Below are 22,631 nucleotides of genomic sequence, written 5' to 3' on the forward strand. Positions count from 1 at the left end.
AAACATACCTTCTAGTGGTAGAGATACACAGGTTTTCAAGTAGAGGTGTAAGAAACATGATGCTAAAGTGCAGAGGGAAGCGGTGATTCTGACTGGGGGAGATAAGGGAAGATGTCTTGCCAGAGTCTTTGAACAGACTAGTTTTATTTTACGACATGTTCTACTTACAGATCATCTACAACTGTTTACAGGGAGCTGGTTCACAGGCCAGGGTAATTTCAAAAGAATATCCTGTGAAATTTCATAGAATTATGTATTACAGCCTCCCTTGCCCCACCCCAAAACCTGGTTCAGTTGATTGTGATGATGCAAGAGTTGTTTTTAAAAAGCTCCTTAGGAGGTTCAGATAGGCAGCCGGGTTTGGGAACCTCTAATCTAGGGTATAGTGAAAGAACTATTTACTGATTGCATGCGTTCTATTTATGAGACTCAGTGAAGAGGATTGTTTTACATTTTAAAACTTGTAAAATAAAAATTAAAGCTTGAGATCCTTTTGTGGTTCAAAAGCATGATTGGGTTTTCATGCTTATGCGTGAGTTGTGACTCCCTCAAACCTTATTAGGATGTTGGCGCATTACCCGTCCGACATGAGGAAAGGAAAAAAGTTAGAGCTTGAGAGGGACCCTTCTCTTTACAGTCTTGCATTATGTGTGACCTAGTAGATGCTAGCATTTTTCTCCAAGGTTGGATTGTTTTCATATGTGGTTCAAATCCATTCCTTTCAGTGTTTCTAAGATGTCAACCATGTTTTGATTAAATATTATGTAGCATTTACTATGTGGATATTGGTATTTAAAATGGCTGTTTTTGTTAGTTTCATAAACAGACCTTGAGTTCCATCATGATGCCTCATCCAGCAAGTGCACCTTTTGGCCACAAGAGAATGAGACTTTCGGGTCCTCAAGCTTTTGATAAAAATGAAATTAATTCATTACAGTCCAGTGAAGGGCTTCTGGAAAAAATAATTAAACAAGCAAAGCATATTTTTCTAAGGAGTAGGTAAGGTTGAAAAAAGTTACTGTTTTCTGTTTTTTCTTTGAAATTGCAGTGTGTTTTCTTCTGTTACTTCATACACTTTTTTGGGATGCTTTTGACTTTTTTATTTTAGGGAGAGGAGGTGATAAGAGTTTATTTACGGTCATAGACTGGGTCCTGTCAAGTCTGGGGAAGACTTGGATCCACTTCTGATCTAACAGTGTATTCTTTCTAACACTGTCACTTTTTTGCAAAGACAACTGACTAGGAATGTGCCTTACAACACCATACTTTCTTCAGTAACCCAGCTGTGAGATACTTATTTCTGAACTGATTTAAATCTTTTTCTTGAGGGTTTCTGTATTTTTTGTTTCTTGCACATTTTAGAGTTTGGAGGGCACTTTCCTTGTGTTAACTTATTTAATCTTTGTTCTTTGCAGCAGGTAGTGTTAACCCTGTTTTTACTGATAAGATTGAGGCTTAAAGAAGTTATGCACCTTGCTCAAGGTTACACAGCTAAAAAGTTGCAGAACGAGGATTTATGCCCAGGTCTATGTAACGCCAAAGCTCTTTTTTTTTTCCTTTATATACATTGCTTACAAAATAACGTGGCATGATTACATATAAATGTATCTTTTTCAGTGCTAAAGGGTGCTTTTCTATTTTATTATTGGTACTTAGTGAAAAGGCTGTTTTTTACTTCATTTGTAATTATGCCTTGGTAGTACTCCAGAATTTCAGGCATGGGCATTGTCATTAAATAGATGATATTTTATTTTTTATTTCCAGTTTTTTTCTTGTTAATACAGTTTTTTTTAGTACATTAGTTTGTAGTCTTAAAGTGGAAATTTAGGTCCTTCAGCTTTTAGTAAAAGGAATTGGGGAGACACGTTAGAGAAGACAGCATGATGCAGTGAAAGGAGTAGGGGACTAGGGGTGAAAGGTGTGTAAGCCAAGGCCCAACCACTTGCTAAATAACTTCGAGCAAGGGATTTAGTGTCTATGGTCCCCCACTTATTCCCGTCAATAGTAGGTATAGGAGTGGGGTCTTAGGGTCATATTAAATGATGTATGTAGAAGTTTCTTACAAGTAATAAAGCATTATATGATAGGTTACTGTTTCTTACCATTAATACAGTTCAACTTAAAAAGCTGATAATTTGAGTAGATCGTTAGTCTTGCAAATTTCTGATTGACCATAAATTTAAATATTCCCCGATAAATGATCAGCATAAAAACAGCTATTTTTATAACCATTATAAATTTCAGAGTAGTAAGTGTAGCCTTGGAAGCAGCAAAGCTTTAAAACTTTTACTTCTTCCTGGTGTACAAAAAGCTTAGTAAAGAAAAAAAGACCCTGGCTGGGCATGGTGGCTCACCCCTGTAGTCCCTATACTTTAGGAGGCCAAGATGGGAAGCTTGCTTGAGCCCAGGAGTTTGAGAACAGCCTGGGCAACATAGTGAGACCTTGTCTCTACAAGAAATTTTTTTTTTTTTTTTTTGAGACGAAGTCTCACTGTGTCACCCAGGCTGGAGTGCAGTGGTGCAGCTCACTGCAAGCTCTGCCTCTCGGGTTCAAGCGATCATCCCGCTTCAGCCTCCCAAGTATTTGGGATTACAAGTGTGCGCCACCATGCCTGGCTCATTTTTGTATTTTTAGTAGAGTTGGGGTTTCACCATGTTGGCCAGGCTGGTCCCGAACTCCTGACCTCAAGTGATCCACCCACCTTGGCCTCCCAAAGTGCTGGGATTACAGGCGTGGGCCACCGTGCCTGGCCAGGAAGCCTTTTTAAAAAAAGTAGCTGGGCTTGGTGTGGTGGCTCATGCCTGTAAACTCAGCACTCAAGGAGGCCGGGCAGATCCCTCGAGTCCAGGAGTTTGAGACCTGCCTGGACAACATGGCCCATCTCTACAAAAAAAATTTAAAAAATTAGCCGGATGTGGTGGTGTGCACCTGTAGTCCCAGCTACTTGGGAGGCTGAGGCTGGAGGATTGCATGAGCCTGGGATGTTGAGGCTGCAGTGAGCTGTGATCACACCCCACTACACTCCAGTTGGGATGACAGAGCGAAACCATGTCTTAAAAAAGACAAAAAGACTGATGTGTATGATAACATGCACAGTGAGATCTCTTGACATGCTAATATATATTTATGTATATGTGTCAGAGTGTGTGTGTGTGTGTCTTTAAAAAAAAATCGGAGTTTATAAAATTTTATATCCTTCTGAGTTCATACCTCAGGGGTGACACCAAAACAAACAAATTTTATACCTTGCATTCATTTAATATTGTATTGTAAATTTTTTCATCTTTTATTAAAGGTTTTTAAATATATTTAAATAGCTATATAATATCCTATAATGTAAATACTTCATGATTTCTTTTCCCAATTTTCCATTGCTAGATAATTTTATTTCCAGTTTAATGGTTCTTGTAATGCTCACACACATACTTACCTTCTATAGGAATTATGAAGCACTGTCAGGGAAACACATCAAGGAAAAAGGAAAATAAATTTCAGAATGTATTGTAAGAAGCTGGTACTGCAGCAGCAGACCAAACCCTAAATCTATTAATGTAAAAGCCCCTTGTCCCCACTGGCTCTTCTCATTTCTTCCCATTGTCTTTTAAAATTAAATTTATTTTTATTACTATTTTTTAAATTTTGAGGTGAGGCGTGGCATGGTGGCTCATGCCTGTAATCCTAGCACTTTGAGAGGCCAAGGAGGGCAGATCACTTGAGGTCAGGAGTTCTACACCAGCCTGGCCAACATAGCGAAACATCGTTTCTACTAAAAATAGAAAAATTAGCCAGGCGTGGTGGCACACGCCTGTAGTCCCAGCTACTCGGGAGGCTGAGGCAGGAGAATCACTTGAACCTGGAAGGTGGAGGTTGCAGTGAGCTGAGATTGCACCACTGCACTCCATCCTGGGTGATGGAGTGAGACTTTGTCTCAAAAAAAAAAAAAAAAAAATTTGAGACAGCATCTTACTCTGGCTTAGACTGGAGTGCAGTGCAGTGGTGGAGTCATAGCTCACTGTAACCTGGAACTGCTGGGTTCAAGTGATCTTCCTGCCTCAGTCTTTTGAGTAGCAGGGACTACTCATGCACGCCACTGTGCCCAGCTTATTTTTTTTTTTATTTATAGAGACTGGTTGTCGATATGTTGCTCAGGTTTGTTTTGAACTCCTGGTATCAAGCGATCGTCCCTCCTTGTCCTCCCAAAGTGTTTTGATTACAGGTGTGAGCCGCTTCCAGGCCTTTCTTTCTCTTTCCAGTAAAGTGTTAAAAATCAGATAATTAGAAACTGAGGGTTTGGTTAATTTAAATGATTTATGCTTTGGTTCTAAGTGTTGGCTGTTGATCAGTGTGTATAAGATTACTGGCTTTGGAATTGGATTCCCAGGTTTTTGGCTCTGGATTTAGACTCCCAGGTTTTGTATCCCAGTTTATAGCTATGTGACCTTGGGCAAATTGCTTAACATTGCTAAACTTTTTTCTGTTTAAAAAATGGAAATAATAGTGCCTACCTAATAAGGTTAAGATTAAATGATATGTTAGTAAGATTAAATGATACAATTCATGAAAGCTCTTATTATAATGCTTGCTGTATAATGAACACTTGATAAATCTTATTTCTCATTTGTATTGATAGTTTTCTTTTTTTGGAGTATAAGGATTTGATTGTGCAAAAAATCTCTAGCTTCTCTTGAATATGATTATAATTTCATTACAGTAATGGGTCTAGATGTGTGTGTGTCCCAACTCATTTGTTACCAGGGATCAAGTACTGACATTTATGAATGATTTATATTAGGTTTACACTGTAGAATATCAAATATCCTTCTCACTCATTTCCTGATAAGCTTTTCTGAGTGGAAGAAAATGAATAGAGTTAAAGGGAATAAACCCATCATGAATCATGATAATCAGGGGTATGTGATGAGAGTGTATTGTAATGTCAAGCTGAGAACCTACACATTCAAGCAGTATGAAAGGGTTCTTAGAGCTACCTCTGCCTTTATTTAAAGTCTGCCTACACATAGTGGTAGTTTAAAAAAGTAGTTAGTTTTAAAATTTTCATAACATTGATGAATCATTTATATTCCTATCATTTTGTATGGTGACTTAAAAAGTTTTTTAACTTCTTGTATTTAAAAGAGCTGCTGCAACCATTGACAGCTTAGCAAGCCGAATTGAGGATCCTCAGATACAGGCTCATTGGTCAAATATCAATGATGTTTATGAATCTAGTGTGAAAGTTTTAATCACATCACAAGGCTATGAACAAATATGCAAGTAAGTGGCCAAAATAAAAGTTTTGTATTTAATATGTTAATTTGCTATTGATGTTTGCTGAGTAATTATATTAAGCATTTGGTTTTTATTTGCTAGGGTGGCATAATATTTCTGTAAATTATATAAGCTGTAGAGTGTTTTTTTTTTTTTAATAGGTGGAGTCTCACTCTTTTACCCAGGTTGGAGTGCAGTGATGATCATATCTGACTACAGCCTTGAGCTCCTGGGTTCAAGGAATTCTTTTGCCTCAACCTCCTGAGTAGCTGGGACTATAGGCATGTGCCCCCATGCCCAGCTAATTAAAAAAAATTTTTTTTAAGAAACAGGTCTATGTTGCCCATGCTGGTCTTGAACTCCTGGACTCCAGCAATCGTGCTGTCCTGGCCTCCCAAAGAGCTGGGATTACAGGCATGAGCCACCACTCCCGGCCCTTGTTTTTTTGTTTTTTTGTTTTTTTGATGGCAATTAGTTCTTAGGAGAAAATTCATAAAGTCTGTTTTTAAACATTGTAAGAATGAGAGGTAAGAATGTCTAAAAACTAGTCTTTATTAAGTAAATGTCACATATTTGAGCTGGGGTAAACAATGAACCCCGGCACTGAGCAGAAGGTTGCCTTACCTCTTGAGACTCCGGGTCTGCTTCAGTTCTTGCCTAATGGTTATGGCAGGTCTAGTATATTTGAAGTGAATAGGGCCATTTGTATTCTAGCCTGTACTCTCCATGTTATGCCCAAAACAACCCAAGTTTTATAGTTCTCATGACCTGGTGTTGATCCTGGGTCTAATCAAGTTTATGATTATGCCCTAAAAACTGGGTTGATAACTGTGTGTCTGTGAAGGAGGTAAGATGGTTTTTGTCCCCAGGCTTCGTAGGAATGCAGTCTACTTGATTTACATTCACAAATCACAAGTTAATGCAATTGGCCAGTAGCCTTTAAAGACTTTTTGGCCTACCTTTTGAGCCTTTTTGAAATTTAGCACCTGACATTTGTCAGGGTCTGTGACTACATTTTATTTTTAAAGTGTTAGTTGCTTTATTTCCTTTTTGTCTCAGTTTGTGTTTTTGAGATGGCGTCTCACAATGCTGTTGTCCAGGCTGATCTCAAACTCTTGGGCTCAAGCAGTCCTCCTGCTTCAGCCTCCTGTGTAGCTGGGACTACAGGTGTGCACTACGATACCCTTAGTTGCTTTATTTCAGCAGACGTAACTAGCCACGGTAAAGCAAAGCATACTGTGAAACACAAAATAACGACCCTTAGGAGTAGGGGCAGAAAAATACATTTATAATGCTATTGTTTTCTTTCTTTTTGATTTTTCCTATGTACAGTCATTTCCAATATAATACTATTTTTAATGCAGAGGTTTTAATTCACTTAAAAAATGAAAACATAGTAGATAACTGTGAGAGCAGATGCAGAGTATGAAAGAATACACAATGGACAGGAAACTAGTCCTGAAACTTCCAGAGAAAGTTGATGGAATAAAGTAGAGTCATAGAGTTTTCTTCCCCTTATCTAAAGAAAGAATAAAATAATTGGGGTGATTTGAGGGTGGGGTGGGAGAAAGTAGGTGTTAAACATAGATGAAACAAGTTTGGATTGCATTTTTAACTTAAGAATGGGTGATGGGATTATAGGCTTTCATTATATTATACTTCTGTTGGTGTTTATTATTTATTTGCCAGTAAGCCTTTTGCCCTCCTACTGTTTGTGTTTAAAATTTTCCATAGTAAAAAGTTAAGAGAGACTGAGTGCAATGGAAAAGAAAAGAGAAAATTATCATCATTGAATTGTTTAGACTTAGAACTAAGACTAAAACTGGGATTATGGTTACAGGTCCCAATGTAAACGTTGTAAACTTCCACGAAGAAAGATTAGTGATGATGTAGCCTTGACAGAATCAGGAGTGAAGGAGAAGTAGAAGGCAGTAGTAGAATGCCCTTTTCCTCATCTTCTATAGCTGGTGTATTAGGGTTCTCTAGAGGGACAGAACTAATGGAATGTGTATGTGTGTATATATGTATATATATACACACGCACACACCACACATAAAGGGGAGTTTATTAAGTATTAACTCACAGGATCAGAAGGTCCCACAATAGGCCATCTGCCGGCTGAGGAGCAAGGAGAGTCAGTCCAAGTTCCAAAACTAAAGAACCTGGAGTCTGTTGTTCAAGGGCAAGAAGCATCCAGCACGAGAGAAAGATGTAGGCTGGGAGGCTAGGCCAGTGTCTCTTTTCACGTTTTTCTGCCTGTTTATATTCTAGCCCCACTGGCAGCTGATTAGATGGTGCCCACCCAGATTAAGGGTGGGTCTGCCTTTCCCAGCCCACTGACTTAAATGTTAATCTCCTTTGCACCCTCATAGACACACCTAGGACCAATACTTTGTATCCTTCAATCCAATCAAGTTGACAGTGTTAACCATCACAGCTGGGCTCAACTTAGGCTATTGAAAGTTGAAAATAATTATCAGAATTCCTTTGGATCAATCATTTAAAACAGTTTCTTACACATCTTTCTAGGAAAGTCTATGTATTTACAAGCATATATATCCTACCTGTTCCTGTAACCGACCTCTCTTTAAAAACTTTTTTTTTACATATGCATGTAGAAGATATGTAACCCTACCTGTCTTACAGAGTTTTGTATGCTTTCTAGAAACATAATACACATAACAAAATTCACCATTTTAAAGTGGACACAGTTCAGTGGTCTTTAGTATATTCCCTATGTTGTATAACCATCATCGTCTAATTATTGAACATTTCCATCACCCCAAAAAGAAACTCTACATATTAGCAGTCATTTGTAATTTACGTGATTTTTAAACTCAGTAGTGTTTTAGTTCAACTTATGCAGGTAGGCTTAATGATCAGAATACAATGGGATCAATTAGGAAAAACTACAGGAAATGCTTTACAGAGTAGTAGACCCTTTTTATGTGGACTATTTTAACAAGGTTTAAAATATGTGGATTATTTTGCATTCTTCTGAGTTAAAATTATTCATGTGGCCATAAGGTCCAGAAATGCAGACAAGACACATAATGAATAATTTATTGTTCAGTAGTCATATATGAGTGAGTAAACATTATTTTGTTAGCACATAGATCTACCTCATTTTTTTCTTACAGCCTTTTTGTATTTCATTGTATGTCCCAAACTGTTAATCGGTCTTCTGTTGTTGAACATTTTTGTCGAATACCAGCAAAATAATTTGTACATACACAGGTCTATCCATTTATAGGGTAAAGTCCTACAAGTATAATTGCTGGGTTAAAAGAGAAGGACATTTGGCTGGGCACAGTGGCTCATGCCTGTATCCCCAGCATTTTGGGCGGAGCACTTGAGGCCAGGAGTTCGAGCCCAGCCTGGCCAACATGATGAAACCCTGTCCCTACTAAAAACAAAAATTAGCTGGGTGTGGTGGTACATGCCTGTAGTCCCAGCTACTTGGGAGGCTGAAGTGGGAGAATCATTTGAACCCGGGAGACAGAGGTTACAGTGAGCTGAGATTGTGCCACTGCCCTCCAGCCTGGGTGATAGAGTGAGATCCTGTGTCAAAAAAAAGATAAGGACATTTAAATTTTTAATTAGTACTACCAAATTGTTTTTCAAAGTGGTTGCCACAAGTATGCATTCACCAATAGTGAGTGATAAGAAACCCTGATCCTTCACACCTTGTTTTAAGAAAAGAATTCTAAAATGTTGGTTAGATTAATATATCTTCAAGCCTTTTGAGTTTTGTTTTTCTTTGAGAAAACAATGTAAACTTCAGTTCATCAAAATTACAACTTAAGCCAGGCATGGTTGCACACACCTGAAGTCCCAGCTTCTCAGGAGGCTGAGGCGGGAGGATCACTCAACGTCAGGATTTCAAGGATGCAGTGCGCTATGATGGCACCATGGATAAAACCACCGCTTTCCAGCCTGGGCAACATAGCAAGACCCTGTCTCTTTTTTTTTTTTTTTTTTTTTTTTTTTTTGAGATGGAGTTTTGCTCTGTCGCCAGATTGGAGTGCAGTAGTGTGATCTTGGCCCACTGCAACCTCTGCCTCCCGGGTTCAAGCAATTCTCCTGCTTCAGCCTCCCAGATAGCTGGGACTACAGATGTGTGCCACCACGCCCACCTAATTTTTGTATTTTTAGTAGGGGTTTCACCATGTTGGCCAGGATAGTCTCGATCTCTTGACCTTGTGACTGCCTGCCTCAGCCTCCCAAAGTGCTGGGATTATAGGCGTGAGCCACTGTGCCCAGCCTTTATTTTTTTTATTACAATTTTATGTAGGTAATCACCAAAATGCTTTATTCTCAAATATTTGCTTTAAAACAAAGCTAGAAAGAAGAGCTATTATCAAATGTGAGAGGACATAAAGCTGTTTTTTCCTGCATTTTGTTCATCTAGGTTATCAGGGGATTTCAAGTTTCTTGGACATATTACATGCTGAAATTTTAGAAGTTGCTTTGGAAGAGTGCAGTGATCTGCTTGTTATTTACTGGCTATTGTATGAGTTTCTTTATTTGACCTAAGCCAAATTAATGGAGTATATATATTCTGACTTGTTTGCCGATTATTTCAGTAAGAGAAGATAAAGAGTTAACAAAACCGTGTCTCTTTCTGTATGAGAATTTGCTCCTTGGTTAACGCTGGCTCTCATCCCTTGGAAACCTGATAAGGAAAGATGTCATCAGTATTACTAGGCAACATTGCTTATAGTAAAAATGATCTCAAATTGGTAAAATGCATCTGAACCAGGAGAAATTTTAAATAACTGATGGGAATGCCTTTGGATTTTCCTGGATGGTGGTGACTTTTAAAACTGGGCTTGGCTTGTGGAAACCATGCCTATGGAGTTGTTACAGAAGCTTATGGCTCCTGTTAGGGCAGGGCCCACATATACCCAATGTGGATCTCATCTCCTTGCAACAAAAGTATTCTGCTGCTATATAGACAGCTGCATGGTCTGCTGGCAAGCTGTGGTCCCTTCAAATGCTTCTGGGTAGACTGGTACTCATTGTGGTCTATGGCATTCTGGGGTGAGTCTGTCTAGTTGAACCTAAGAAGACGCCTGCATCTCCTCCATGGATGTTGGTGTGGGTTATTAAAACTTTTTTTTTTTGGCTGGGTGCAGTGGCTCAGGCCTGTAATCCCAGCACTTTGGGAGGCCGAGGCAGGTAGATCACTTCAGGTCAGGAGTTTGAGACCAGCCTGGCCAACATGGTGAAATTCCGTCTCTACTAAAAATAACAAAAATTAGCCGGGCATGGTGGCAGGTGCCTGTAATCCCAGCTACTTGGGAGGCTGAGGCAGGAGACTCTCTTGAACTCAGGAGGCGGAGGTTGCAGTGAGCTGAGATCACGCCACTGCACTCCAGCCTGGGCAACAGGCTTTGAGACTGTCTAAAAAATAATAATATTTTCTAATTTGATGTTAAGGTTTATTATTTATGAAATTGTATAAGATAATTTTGAACATCTCTGATTTTTAGTATGTGTGTCTATAAAGGTCCATTCAACTGCAATTGAATATTGGAGTTGAGCAGATTCGAGTTGTACATAGAGATGGAAGAGTAATTACACTGTCTTATCAGGAGCAGGAGCTACAGGATTTTCTTCTGTCTCAGGTAACAGTTGCAGATTTTGTCTTAAGCCCCCTTCTTCGCATAGCTACTTAAAGAACAGATTGGTTAAAAAGTAGTTAAAATGTAAGAAGTTGTGTAAGAAGAAAAAAAATTTTTTCCAGTAGAAATTAAATTCTGTTTAATTTCTAATGCACATTTTACAACCTGTTGGTTAACTGGAAGTACTGATAAGCTGTCCTAGGTTTTCACATAGTTTATGTTAAGATGAAGGACCAGTTCTGAGACTAGCAAGTTTTTTTTCCCACATGTCATATTTGTGAAGGTTTACAAAATCTCTAGGGTTTACAACATCTCCAGAGTTGTTGTAGAAACTGAAGAAAACTAGAGAAAGGGAGATCATATAAAAAACTATAATGACCATTATCCATAATAAATGAAGTAGTTTAATCTCAAGTCCAAGGGGCAGTATAGAAAGTGATGGGTTTGAGGCTGGGTATGGTGGTTTGCGCCTATAATCCCAGCACTTTGGGAGGCTGAAGCGAGAGTATCACTTCAGGTTGGGAGTTCAATACCAGCCTGGGCAACATAGCAAGACCCCTGTCTTCACAAAAATAGAAAATTGAGTGGGTGTGTTGGTATGTACCTATAGTCATAGCTATTAGGGAGGCCGAGGCAGGAGGGTTGCCTGAGCCCGGGTGTTCAAGGTTATAGTGAGCTATAATTGGTCCCACTGTACTTCAGCCCAGGGTGACAGAGCAAGATACCATCTCTTTTTTAAAAAAAAAAAAAAAAGGTGATGTGTTCTAGTTCCAGCTCTATGACAAACTTGCTTTGTGACATCAGACAAATTTCTAGCCCTTTCTTTTCATATCTAACAGTATTTTCCCTAATTTCTTCATGGAGTTTTTAATGACCCAGTGAAATACTGAATTGTGAGATATAGGGTAGGTTTTTGAAATGCTAATGCAAGATACTATTTTTTTTTTCACATTAAAAAAAAATAGTAACAGTTTCCACCTCAGAAGCAATAATCTTGTATACTGATTTGCTTCTTTGGTGGCCAAGTAAGTAAAATTCATTTGTTAGGTATGGCAGCTCTTGGCTGATTACATCTAAATTGGCTTTGGTTACCTTAAGCACACACACAAAAATATATTAGAACACTATTGAGTAGGTCCCAGAATCAATGGGAGGTCTAGAGAACAAGGCTTGCAAATGGATAGAGATCAAAGCTAGGTATGAGAACCATGGCCAGAGGAATGGCACTCATGCTGTCCCAGCACTACTGCCTTCAGCACTGGTGACAAAATGCATTCTAAATTGCCCCCATTGTATCAGTCAGAGTCTTAACAAGAAATAGGTGGCAGACTCAGGAGGATCTAAAGATCTATTTACAAAGAAGTGGGTGTAGGTGAGCCACCAGGGATAGTGTGGTAACCTGCTGCTAGTAGTAGTAACCAGGTAACCAGGCCCCAGGGACTTAGTGGTCACCATTCCTAGGCCAAAGTTAAGAGGAAGGACAGATTACAAGAACCCTAAGGGGGAGAGTCGTGTAGAACAGTCCGTCTTAAGAAGCCTAGCAGCCAGTCAAGAGATACAACCAGCCTAGACAACCTCACAGGGTGGGTGCCAGGGGAATAAATACCCTGACCTCCCTCTTCCCTGCCATCCTGCTGTCTCCCATTACCTGAACCCAGCCCAAAGCCAGAGGATGTAAGAAGGTATTAATGTAACCACGTGTGTCAGCCTCCCAGGGCAGAAAATAAGGTAGGCAGTGGATTTGAAGGGGCAAATGTTACACCATATTCAGTGATCTAGATGAGAGTCTTCAGTTGGCCAAATTTATGTCATATGTCTTTGCTTAAGCTGCCAGTGGGCAGGAGAAGCAAGTATCAGGCAACTTTAGCTTTGGCAGTGGAAGGTGGAGTCCTATTTCCTCCCCCTAAGTTACGCACAGGAGGATTCCTCAGACCTAAGATAGGGTTGCTGTAGTAGTCAATGAGCACCCCAACAAAAGTTTACTTTATGGTCGTGATGTTAAGTCACTGCAAATATCTCTGCTGACTGTCAGTCAAGTGTCCTTTTTCATTCACAGATGTCACAGCACCAGGTACATGCAGTTCAGCAACTCGCCAAGGTTATGGGCTGGCAAGTACTGAGCTTCAGTAATCATGTGGGACTTGGACCTATAGAGAGCATCGGTAATGCATCTGCCATCACGGTGGCCTCCCCAAGTGGTGACTATGCTATTTCAGGTACTTTCTGCTGCTTTGAATGAGAAGGGACCATTGGGAGTTTGGCTTTAACATTTAGTTTTAATAATTAAATATGGGTAAGAGTAATTTATCTCTGCAATAAATTAGTTAATGTTGTATTTACACCGAATGTTTATTTGATCATAGCTATTATGCAGAGCAAGAGATTATTATTTCTCTTTCTAGTAATTATAATAAATGTTTAGATTGGCAGCACATTTTCCTGAGATAGTCTGAAAAGTATCATCAGCATTGTTACTCCTGCAGTCCCAAAGTTTAATGGATAAAAACTTTAAAAAAAAATATACTGCTGTAAACATGGGAAGAAAAATATCTGATCCTAAAAATAGTAAAGGGATGGAACAGAGAGGAATATCTAATGCAAGGTACTACTTTTTTCACATTAAAAAAATAGTAACAGTTTTTAAAATATTTTAAAATAAATAATTAAAAATAATTTTAAATAAAGTGTTTTGTTTTATTTAATTTATTTATTTATTTTTGAGACGGAGTCTCGCTCTTTCGCTCAGGCTGGAGTTCAGTGGCGTGATCTCAGCTCACTGCAACCTCTGCCTCCCAGTTTCAAGCGATTCTCCTGCTTCAGCCTCCCGAGTAGCTGGGACTACAGGTGCCCATCGTCATACCCAACTAATTTTTGTATTTTTAGTAGAGACGGGGTTTTGCCATGTTGGCCAGGCTGGTCTCAAACTCCTAACCTCAGATGATCCGCCTGCCTCGGCCTCCCAAAGCGCTGGGATTACAGGCGTGAGCCACCGCACTCGGCCGAGGAGAAGTATTTTATTAAGCACCTTCTACGAGTGGGCACTTTAATAGGCACTTGCATGAGTATTACATAGCTTAAATTTACATTTGAAGCGCTTATGGTTTTAGTGTGATCTTTGTTTCTGATATCTGCTCTGACTACTTTAAAAATACAGTCATGTGTTGCGTAACGACAGGGACAGGTTCTGAGAAATGTGTTGTTAGAGGATTTCATCGTATGATAATAGAGTGCACTTACACAGCCCTAGATGGTACAGCCTACTACATGCACATCTAGGCTTCATGGCATAGCCTGTTGCTCCTAGGCTACAAACCTGTACAGCATGTTACTGTACTGAATACTATAGGCAGTTGTAACACAACAAAAGCAGTTGACTGAAATGTTACGCAGCTCATGACTGTATTTGAAAGAGTGGGTAGTTAGAAATATATCCTCACAGGATCACAGCTTGTGAATCTGCAAGCTTGGTCATTGCTGGATCTTGATTGCTAGGAATTTCAAAATACCCTTTTCTTCTTTCCCAAATAATAGTTAAAACCTCATTAAAACCTGAAATTCTTAATTCAGAATAATCTTTCCTTCATCCCTTTCAGTCCTGATTTTAAGTGGTTGAGGTTTCTTTACATATTAGGCATGTATTAACAATTCATTGAATGATTGCATTATCAAATGAATGTATTGAAAAAAATAGGTGAATGTACTAGGTGTGATGGCTCACACCTGTAATCCCAGCACTTTGGGAGGCTGAGGTGGGCGGATTGCTTGAGCCCAGGAGTTTGAACCAGCCCTGGCAACATAGAGAGACCTTGTCTTTAACTGCCTCCCAAAAAAAGCTTTGTATGTTTTTCAGTGCTGCATGTGGAAACAAACAAACAAAAAGATGATTTCCTGAAATTATAGAGGACATTTGACATTCCTAGGTCAAAACTCACCTTGCTTAATCTTTGTGGTACAAATAATAATTCATGAATATTTATACCATCCTCTTATATAGAAGTTAGAATTTTTTTTTCTTGCATGTTGAAACTGAAAAAGCACTTTTTAACAAGAATATTTAAGTTGGTAGACAAAGTTTTTGTATTCACAGTAGAATGAAGTTGTGGGATTTATCGTTGTTATTTCTCGTTTGGTAAACTAGAGTGTATTGATATTTTGGTTTTTCTCCACAGTTCGTAATGGACCTGAAAGTGGCAGCAAGATTATGGTTCAGTTTCCTCGTAACCAATGTAAAGACCTTCCAAAAAGTGATGTTTTACAAGATAACAAATGGAGTCATCTTCGTGGGCCATTCAAAGAAGTTCAGTGGAATAAAATGGAAGGTCGAAATTTTGTTTATAAAATGGAGCTGCTTATGTCTGCACTTAGCCCTTGTCTACTATGATTTTTTCCAGATGTTTCCTAAAGAAGTTTCCAGAAACTTTGACTTGAAATGTTTGCAGATCAACTATAAGCACAAAGAAGAGATAACTTCCAAAAGAGTGCTGTTTTTAAAAATAATAATTAGGAAATGTTTATTTAGCACTTTGAAACTTTTCACTTTATAAATGACAAGTGCTTTGAAATGCAGAAGTTTATGTACAGTTGTATATACAGAATGACAAGATGTAAAATAATATGTTTTTCATGCAGTTTAAAATATTACTAACTTAAGGGTTTCTATTTGCTTTTTAAAATATTCCTTCTTTGATGTTGACATCAAATAAAGTGTGTGGTTTAAAAAAATCTCCAAATACCTTTTTTCCCCCCAAATACTTTCTAAACTTTTTTTTTTTTTTGAGATGGTATCTCACTCTGTAGCCCAGTCTGGAGTGCAGTGGTGTGATCATGGTTCACTGCAGTCTTGACCTCCCAGGCTTAGGTGATCCTTCTGTCTCAGCCTTCCGAGTAGCTGGGACCACAGGCATGCACAACCACGCCTGGCTAATTTTTGTATTTTTTATAAAGACAGGGTTTTTCCATGTTGCCCAGGCTGGTTTCGAACTCGGCTCAAGTGATCTACCTGCCTCTGCCTCCCAAAGTGCTAGGATTACAGGCGTGAGCCACCATGCCCAGCCTACTCTAAATTATTGATAACCTCTTCCTCCAGTTGTCTCCTGTAAGCTTTCCTGGGTCTAACCTACATAGGTAATTTAAGAACATCCTCAGAAAGGATAGCTGAAGGCAATAGGAGGCAGATTATCTCTTTAGGGCGTCCTCAAGTTTTTTTGGTCTGTTCTCCCACTTGATTGACCTCACCAGTTGAGACACCTAGTGTATGGCTCATGCCCAGCCTTCCACCTGGGATTCCCCAGCCTCCACCCAGCAGCCCTGGATTGCTTTCTCCAATTAAGGCCTTTCCATCAGCTCTCTGCTTTTTCAAAGGGAAAAAACTATTGGATTAGTGGATTATCTTTTCCAAGGAACAGGTTTGCACTTCTTGGAAATAATGCCTGAAGTGTGCCCATTAATATGAGGATAGATTTAGGCTTATAAGTCTTTTGGTACCACTGAAAGTAGTATCATATAGGCAAGTTCTCCTTATAAGTAAGGCTTTCAATTTTTAAAACAGACATCCTGCTTTAACAATTTGTAAGATGACTGTGCAGTAATAAAAGTCCTTTGTATTTCTCCACCGTGTTTTCATTAAAGAAAAATGGAGCTTGTGGGCCACGATAGAACAACTTTGTGCTTTTTTCCCCTTCTGATCAAGATCTTGCATCTTTCTATCCATGGAAATTAAAATAATTGGTATGAATTTGCAGTTATTTAAAAATCTTGAGTGCTTCAAAAATTGTTGTTGCCCACAAAATTTGCCTTGGTCAATAGGCTAATCTGTACAATTCCACTCACATAAGGAGTCTTTTATGTGATTTTGAAGGCTCAGGCTAGAAGAGTGAGTCTGAGACTTGCTGAATGACCAGTTTTTGTTTATATAAACTTCTACCATTGCAGATTGATACTTTGGTAAACTAATAAAAATGAATTCCTAAAATGAAATTTTGAAAAGATACAAAATAAAAGCCCCATTTATTTGATTATAACTTGATTAAATTGCATCAAATACTAGAATTTATAGACAGAGTCTCACTCTGTTCCCCAGGCTGGAGTGCAGCAGCACTGTTTTGGCTCACTGCAACTTCTGCCTCCTGGGTTCAAATGACTCTCATGCCTCAGCCTCCCGAGTAACTGGGATTACAGGTGTGTGCCACCACGACCGTCTAATTTTTGTAATTTTGATAGAGACAGGGTTTTGCCATCTTGGCCAGGCTGGTCTTGAACTCCTGGCCTCAATTGATCTGCCCACCTCGGCCTCCCAAAGTGCTAGGATTACAGGCATGAGCCACAGTGCCCAGCCCCCCCAAATATAAACATTTCTGAATGCTTTATTTTTTATTTCTCTGCTTGTCATGAATCAGTAACAAATCATGGACCAGGACCACACCTTGAGTAGAATGGCTGAGAATACATGTGCAGATACTACCATCTGTTCTTTTAAACCCCATCTGAGTAGAGTGGGATAACTGAAGACTTTACGTTCTTCATGTCTTACTTTCCCTGTTTGGTACGTCGCTGTAGTGAGTAGCCAGTACCGACCTAAAGAATTGTAGAAACTAAAGCAAATGTGTGGGAAAATGGTAGCTTAGTTGCTGTGGTAGCAATTCTTATGCCTTGTATTTATTTACATTTTCTAGTTTAATGTTTTAACCTGAATTTCCTGGAGTTTGAAGGATGTGCTATGGAAACTTGGGAGACAGTTTGAAGAAAACCAATTAGCCCCTCAACAAGTATTAACAGGTTGGCAAGGAGCTGTGTTTGAATCTTGGCTCTGCTACTGGCTTGCTGTATGAACTTGGCAAGGTTTCTCTGTGAACTTGTTTCCTTATATATAAATGAAGATAGAGGTGCCTCCTCTACTAACCTCAGTGGTGATTGAGAAGTTTCAGTAAAGTTGGTAATAAATGTTAAATTCTAAAGTACTACGTAAATATAAAGCATTAAGCAAGTGTGCTTCTAAGAGTCAAGCCAATTAGAAAAAATGGTTGAGACACCAGCTGTATTTATTAGGAGAAAGCATTTCAGAATGTCCTGTATTCATATTTGTATGATGTTTTATATATGGTGAAGATATTGAGTGTTTTTCATCAGATTTCTTTGCTGGAACACCATCAAATCAAAGGGATAACCTGATTATCTCATGTTGATCAGGAATTGTAATTGGCCCTTAAATGCTGGGATTACAGGTATGAGCCACCATGCCTGGCCTCCTTAGGTATTGCTGATGAATAAAAACAGGGGCAACTAGATTATTTAGTAAGTTCACTTTGTTTAGTTGGAAAAAAATCCATTCAGAACATGAGGTACCCAAGGGAAAAATATTTTTGCAGACAGAACTACCTGGGCAAGCAGTAACCTGTAACATCGAAGGAATTTAACCTACCTATGTGTGTGAGATGGAGCAGGGACCCCTTCTTAAAGGCCTGTGGGCGCCCTGAGCCTGAAAATAAAGGAAAATCTTGAATTCCTTTGAGGGAATTTCCAGGGTAGTCCTGAGACGTAAATAAGCAACTTGATAAGCAAGAAGGTGATTGTAGTTTAAAACAATTGCCAAGGAAGTTAAGAGTCCAGATGCTTGGTTCCCTATAGAAACTAAAGATAACATCTTAAAATATGTCCCTGAGTTGTTTTCAGAATCTCAGATCCCCACCAAGTGGATTTGCTGGCATGTAGACCTCAGATAAGCAAGGACAACTTGGACTGCTGTTCTTTGTTCTGAATTTTTTCCCGAGGGGCCTGGAGGAGGTCATGCCTGTGAGCTGGAGCTAACATTCTTTTCTGTTGACCCAAATTTTAGACAAAGCTTCTCCTTAGCCAATTGCAAATCAGAAAATCTTTGAATTCACCTATGACCTGTTGGCCCCTACTTCAAGATGTCCCACCTTTTACATCAAACCAATATATAGCCTCTGTGTATTGATTTATGACTTTGCCTGTAACCTCTGCCTCTCCACCTTTGTGGGTTTTTTGGGGTTTTCTTGTAGACCCTGTAACAGAGACAGGGTCTTGCTCTGTTACCCAAGCTAGAGTGCAGTAGTGCAATCAGCTGCTCATTGCATCCTCAACCTCCTGGGTTCAAGTAATCCTCCTGCCTCAGCCTCTTGAGTAGCTGGGACTACAAGTATACACCAACACATCTGTCTAATTTTTAAAAATGTTTTATAGAGTCAGGGTCTCACTATGTTGGCCAGACTGGTCTCAAACCAGTTCAAGGGATACTCTCACCTTGGCCTCCCAAAGTGCTAGGATTACAAGTGTGAACCATTGTACCCAGCCTTGCCTCCCCAGCTTTAAAACCTTTACCTGTAAGCCATTGAGGAGTTGGAGTTCTTGCTTGGTGCCCTACAATAAATGCCTCACTTCCTCTTGCTGCAGTCCCAACGTCAGTGCTTGGCTTTGCTGTGCCAGATGAGCAGACACCAGTTTGGTTTGATAATGTGTACTTTATAAAACCAAATCTAACACTAGAACTTCAGATTTATTTTACATTATCAATACCCTTTCTTCCACCGATACTCAATCTCTGATAAATTTTATGTAAAACCCACCAAAATCGTGGAACATGGAATTCCCTAAAAGACTAAGAGATTCACAGGAGGTAGAGTTGAATGCATTACTTAACAGGAGGAAACCATCTTGGTTGAAGGAACTAGCCTGATACATAGAAAGTTTGCCTAAGATGATTTTTGTATATATCATTTGAAATAAAAAGTAATTTTTCAGTGAACAAACAATTACAGTGTATTCAAAAAAAAAAAAAAACCCAGCCGGCGCAGTGGCTCATGCCTGTAATCCCAGCACTTTGGGAGGCTGAGGTAGGCCGATTACCTGAGGTCAGGAGTTCGAGACTGGCCTGACCAACATGGTGAAACTCTGTCTTTACTAAAATACAAAAATTAGCCAGGCATGGTGGTGCACACCTGTAATCCCAGCTACTTGGGAGGCTGAGGTAGGAGAATCACTTGAACCTGGGAGGCGGAGGTTGCAGTGAGCTGAGATGGCGCCACTGCACTCCAGCCTGAGTGACAACAGCAAAATTCTGTAAAAAAAAAAAAAAAAAAAACAAAACCAATAGTGTATTCATACTATAGACTGCATTGTGCAGGCAAGAAGAATGAAGTTTTGGAATAGGTAGACATGAAATAATTCCTGACACATTAAGGAAAGACTGGTGAGTTGTAGGGTAATATATATGATAGAATCCCATTTGACTAGAAAGAAAATAGGATAAATATGTATATTTGGCATATATATACACAGATATGTTCATATATGCATAAGCAAGTCTAGAAGGATACACACCAAATTTGACTATTGTTTCCTCTGGATTGAGGGAAGGAGAGAGATCTTTTACTTTATTTAGTTTTTGTTAATTAACTCTAGCCAAAGATACTTTAATATATATAGACTTTAGTGCTATCTGAATTTTAAAGAAGGATTTACCACCTCTGTAATTAAGCCAAACCAAAAATACCCACTTAATTTTTAAAGGGCGGTGGAAATGTTCTCAAGAATTGGAAAAGCTGACAGCCAGGTTGGGTGGATTCAGGGGTGCAGAGAGATGCAAGCTCTGGCAGCTCACACCATTAGTGGGTATTGAGTTGGGGGTAGATGTGCTAACAGTGATCACAAGGATTTGCTCTGCTTTTAGTAAACTATGGATGTGTCTGATGCTTCCCTGGAAACTGGGCAGAAGAAACCTATGCCGGATATGTAAAAGCTGATGCCGGTGAGATGGTTTCCACTTCCCCCAGTATCCTCCCCAGTGTTGTCAAGGAGGCAGCACGTGAATCACGTCCCTGGGGATTCACCCTATCATATTTGGCTCCTTGGTCCTGGTTACATCTCCAGCATTCTATTCTGCCATCTCTTCTCAATCCTTTGTTACACTTACCCAGCTCTTCAGAATTGTAGGGTTTGTCTCTGCATTCTTGCCTGGGGCAAGATATCCTGATAACCTCTCTCACTGCCTTAGCTTCTCACCTTTGTGAGATATTGCTTCAAATCAGAGTAAGCACGAAGTGCTCTCAGGTATTTACCATCTTATGTGGCCTTCAGAGGACATGAGCTCTCCTTGCATATACGGAACACCATGAAATGAGAAAGTACAGTATATACCTTTTGGGGTTCTAAGATCATAACCTCTGAAAGGACATTCTGTTGACAAAGCATGTGTGTTCTGTAGGGTATCTTATCCACTGCTGAACAAGTGGTACAATTGTCACATCCTACTTTTGGCCCATTCCAGAAGCAGGAAGAATGCTATTGAATTACAGTTAATATTCTGAAAGCATAAATTTCCAATTGGTCTTCTGGCTACAATTGGGGGAGGATGGTGGTGCTGATAAGGTGTAGTTTTTCTGAATTGCTAAATAATGTTTACTGTTAGAACCAGTGTAATTAGTTGCGTTGTCAATTAAAATATGTGCCAGACCTGACTGCGATTAAGGGTTTTGTTTATGCTCAGCCTGACAGGACACAGCATCCAGAGCCTCTGATTTCTTGGCAGGAGCAGACACACACACAAAGGACCAGGGCTTTATTTTCAGGTTTTATTTCATTCATTCTTTAAAACTTTTTTTTTCACAGTTTGAAACATAATTTATAGCTTAACATTTACACTAGCTAATCTCTATGATTTTTATTTTTCTGAAAAACAAAAACCTCAGGCTCTGCATTTTAAACCTTTCCACAGGAATGTTCAGGATGGCAGAGCTTTAAAAATTCAAAAGAAACCCTTTTTTCAAAGAAATGGAAAGCCAAGGAAAGAAGCTTTTTTTAAAAAAAACATTGTAATTTCCCACACTACTGATGTGAATAAACTGTCATGAGATTTTGGGGGGGGGGGGCAATTTAATTGACATCTGCCATGGAGGCCTCTTAGTGGGTGTTCTTTTCCAACTCCCCTTTGATTATGAAGATTGCCAGCCCTGACTTCGGGACAAGCGGAAGAGCAGAGTTCTGAAAGGCAGGTAGTGTGGAAGAGGACATGCTGGCCCCAGCAGCTACCCAACTCCCACTGCTTTCCTGCTGGTGGCCTCTCTGTGTGAAAGACGAGAAAGAAATCAGCAGATTATCCTTGAGCCCCTTGGATACTGCTCACCTCGTTTCTTCACAGCACTGGAAACTGTCCTGGCCCAGAGCCTGGTTCCTCCAACTGCTGCGTGGGGATAGGACATAGTGTGTGAGTTTACCCATGTGTCTACAGGAGGCACCTTGAGGGTATCTTCTACCTGTCAGGTGCTAGAGCTACACATCCGTTGTGTAGACCAACTGCTGTCGCCTTTTGAATCAAGCAGTGCCTTGGGAGTCCTGCTCTGGATACTGAGAGTTCCTGTCTGAATATTCTGAGAGATCCCTTCCCAAAACTCTGGATTCAATATTGAGGGAAAGGGCTGTAACTTATCCAAGCAACTCCTCTGCCACATAGGAAATAGAGAAGATATGGACATTGGAGGCCTGAAAGGAGGGAGAAGAGAAAGGAATGTTCTAAGACTTCTTAACCTTTGCATGGGTGAATTTGCAGCTGAGGACTAGGAACACATCATCATCGGATGGTACCTTTGGTCTGTAGCTATGAATATTGGAGAGATAAGAGAATGGAAAATAAATCCATGCCTGCTTTTAGAGCTTGTCAAATGGAAGTTGGGATGGAGAAACTTACAGGTGAACATGGTGACAAACAACCTGAGGGAATAAT

The 22,631-nt window shown here is 39.6% G+C and overlaps 1 protein-coding gene and 1 non-coding gene across 2 annotated transcripts in view; both read left to right on the forward strand.

The window, feature by feature from the left end:
* MED17 (mediator complex subunit 17) overlaps window positions 1-16,504 on the forward strand; it is a 29,328-nt gene extending 12,824 nt beyond the window's left edge. Inside the window, exons 8-12 of the mRNA XM_019036723.3 lie at window positions 815-999; window positions 5,138-5,275; window positions 10,783-10,900; window positions 12,954-13,113; window positions 15,067-16,504. Coding sequence (XP_018892268.1) covers window positions 815-999; window positions 5,138-5,275; window positions 10,783-10,900; window positions 12,954-13,113; window positions 15,067-15,278 — 813 coding nt within the window. The 3' untranslated portion in view covers window positions 15,279-16,504. The remainder of the gene's footprint in view (window positions 1-814; window positions 1,000-5,137; window positions 5,276-10,782; window positions 10,901-12,953; window positions 13,114-15,066) is intronic.
* LOC115936405 (small nucleolar RNA U13) lies at window positions 488-588 on the forward strand. Its single transcript, XR_004071895.2, has one exon. It is a non-coding gene; the product is annotated as a small nucleolar RNA U13 (small nucleolar RNA).
* Window positions 16,505-22,631: the final 6,127 nt, after the last annotated feature.

Source organism: Gorilla gorilla, chromosome 9 (genome assembly GCF_029281585.2).
Source record: "Gorilla gorilla gorilla isolate KB3781 chromosome 9, NHGRI_mGorGor1-v2.1_pri, whole genome shotgun sequence".
Classification (NCBI taxonomy): domain Eukaryota; kingdom Metazoa; phylum Chordata; class Mammalia; order Primates; family Hominidae; genus Gorilla; species Gorilla gorilla.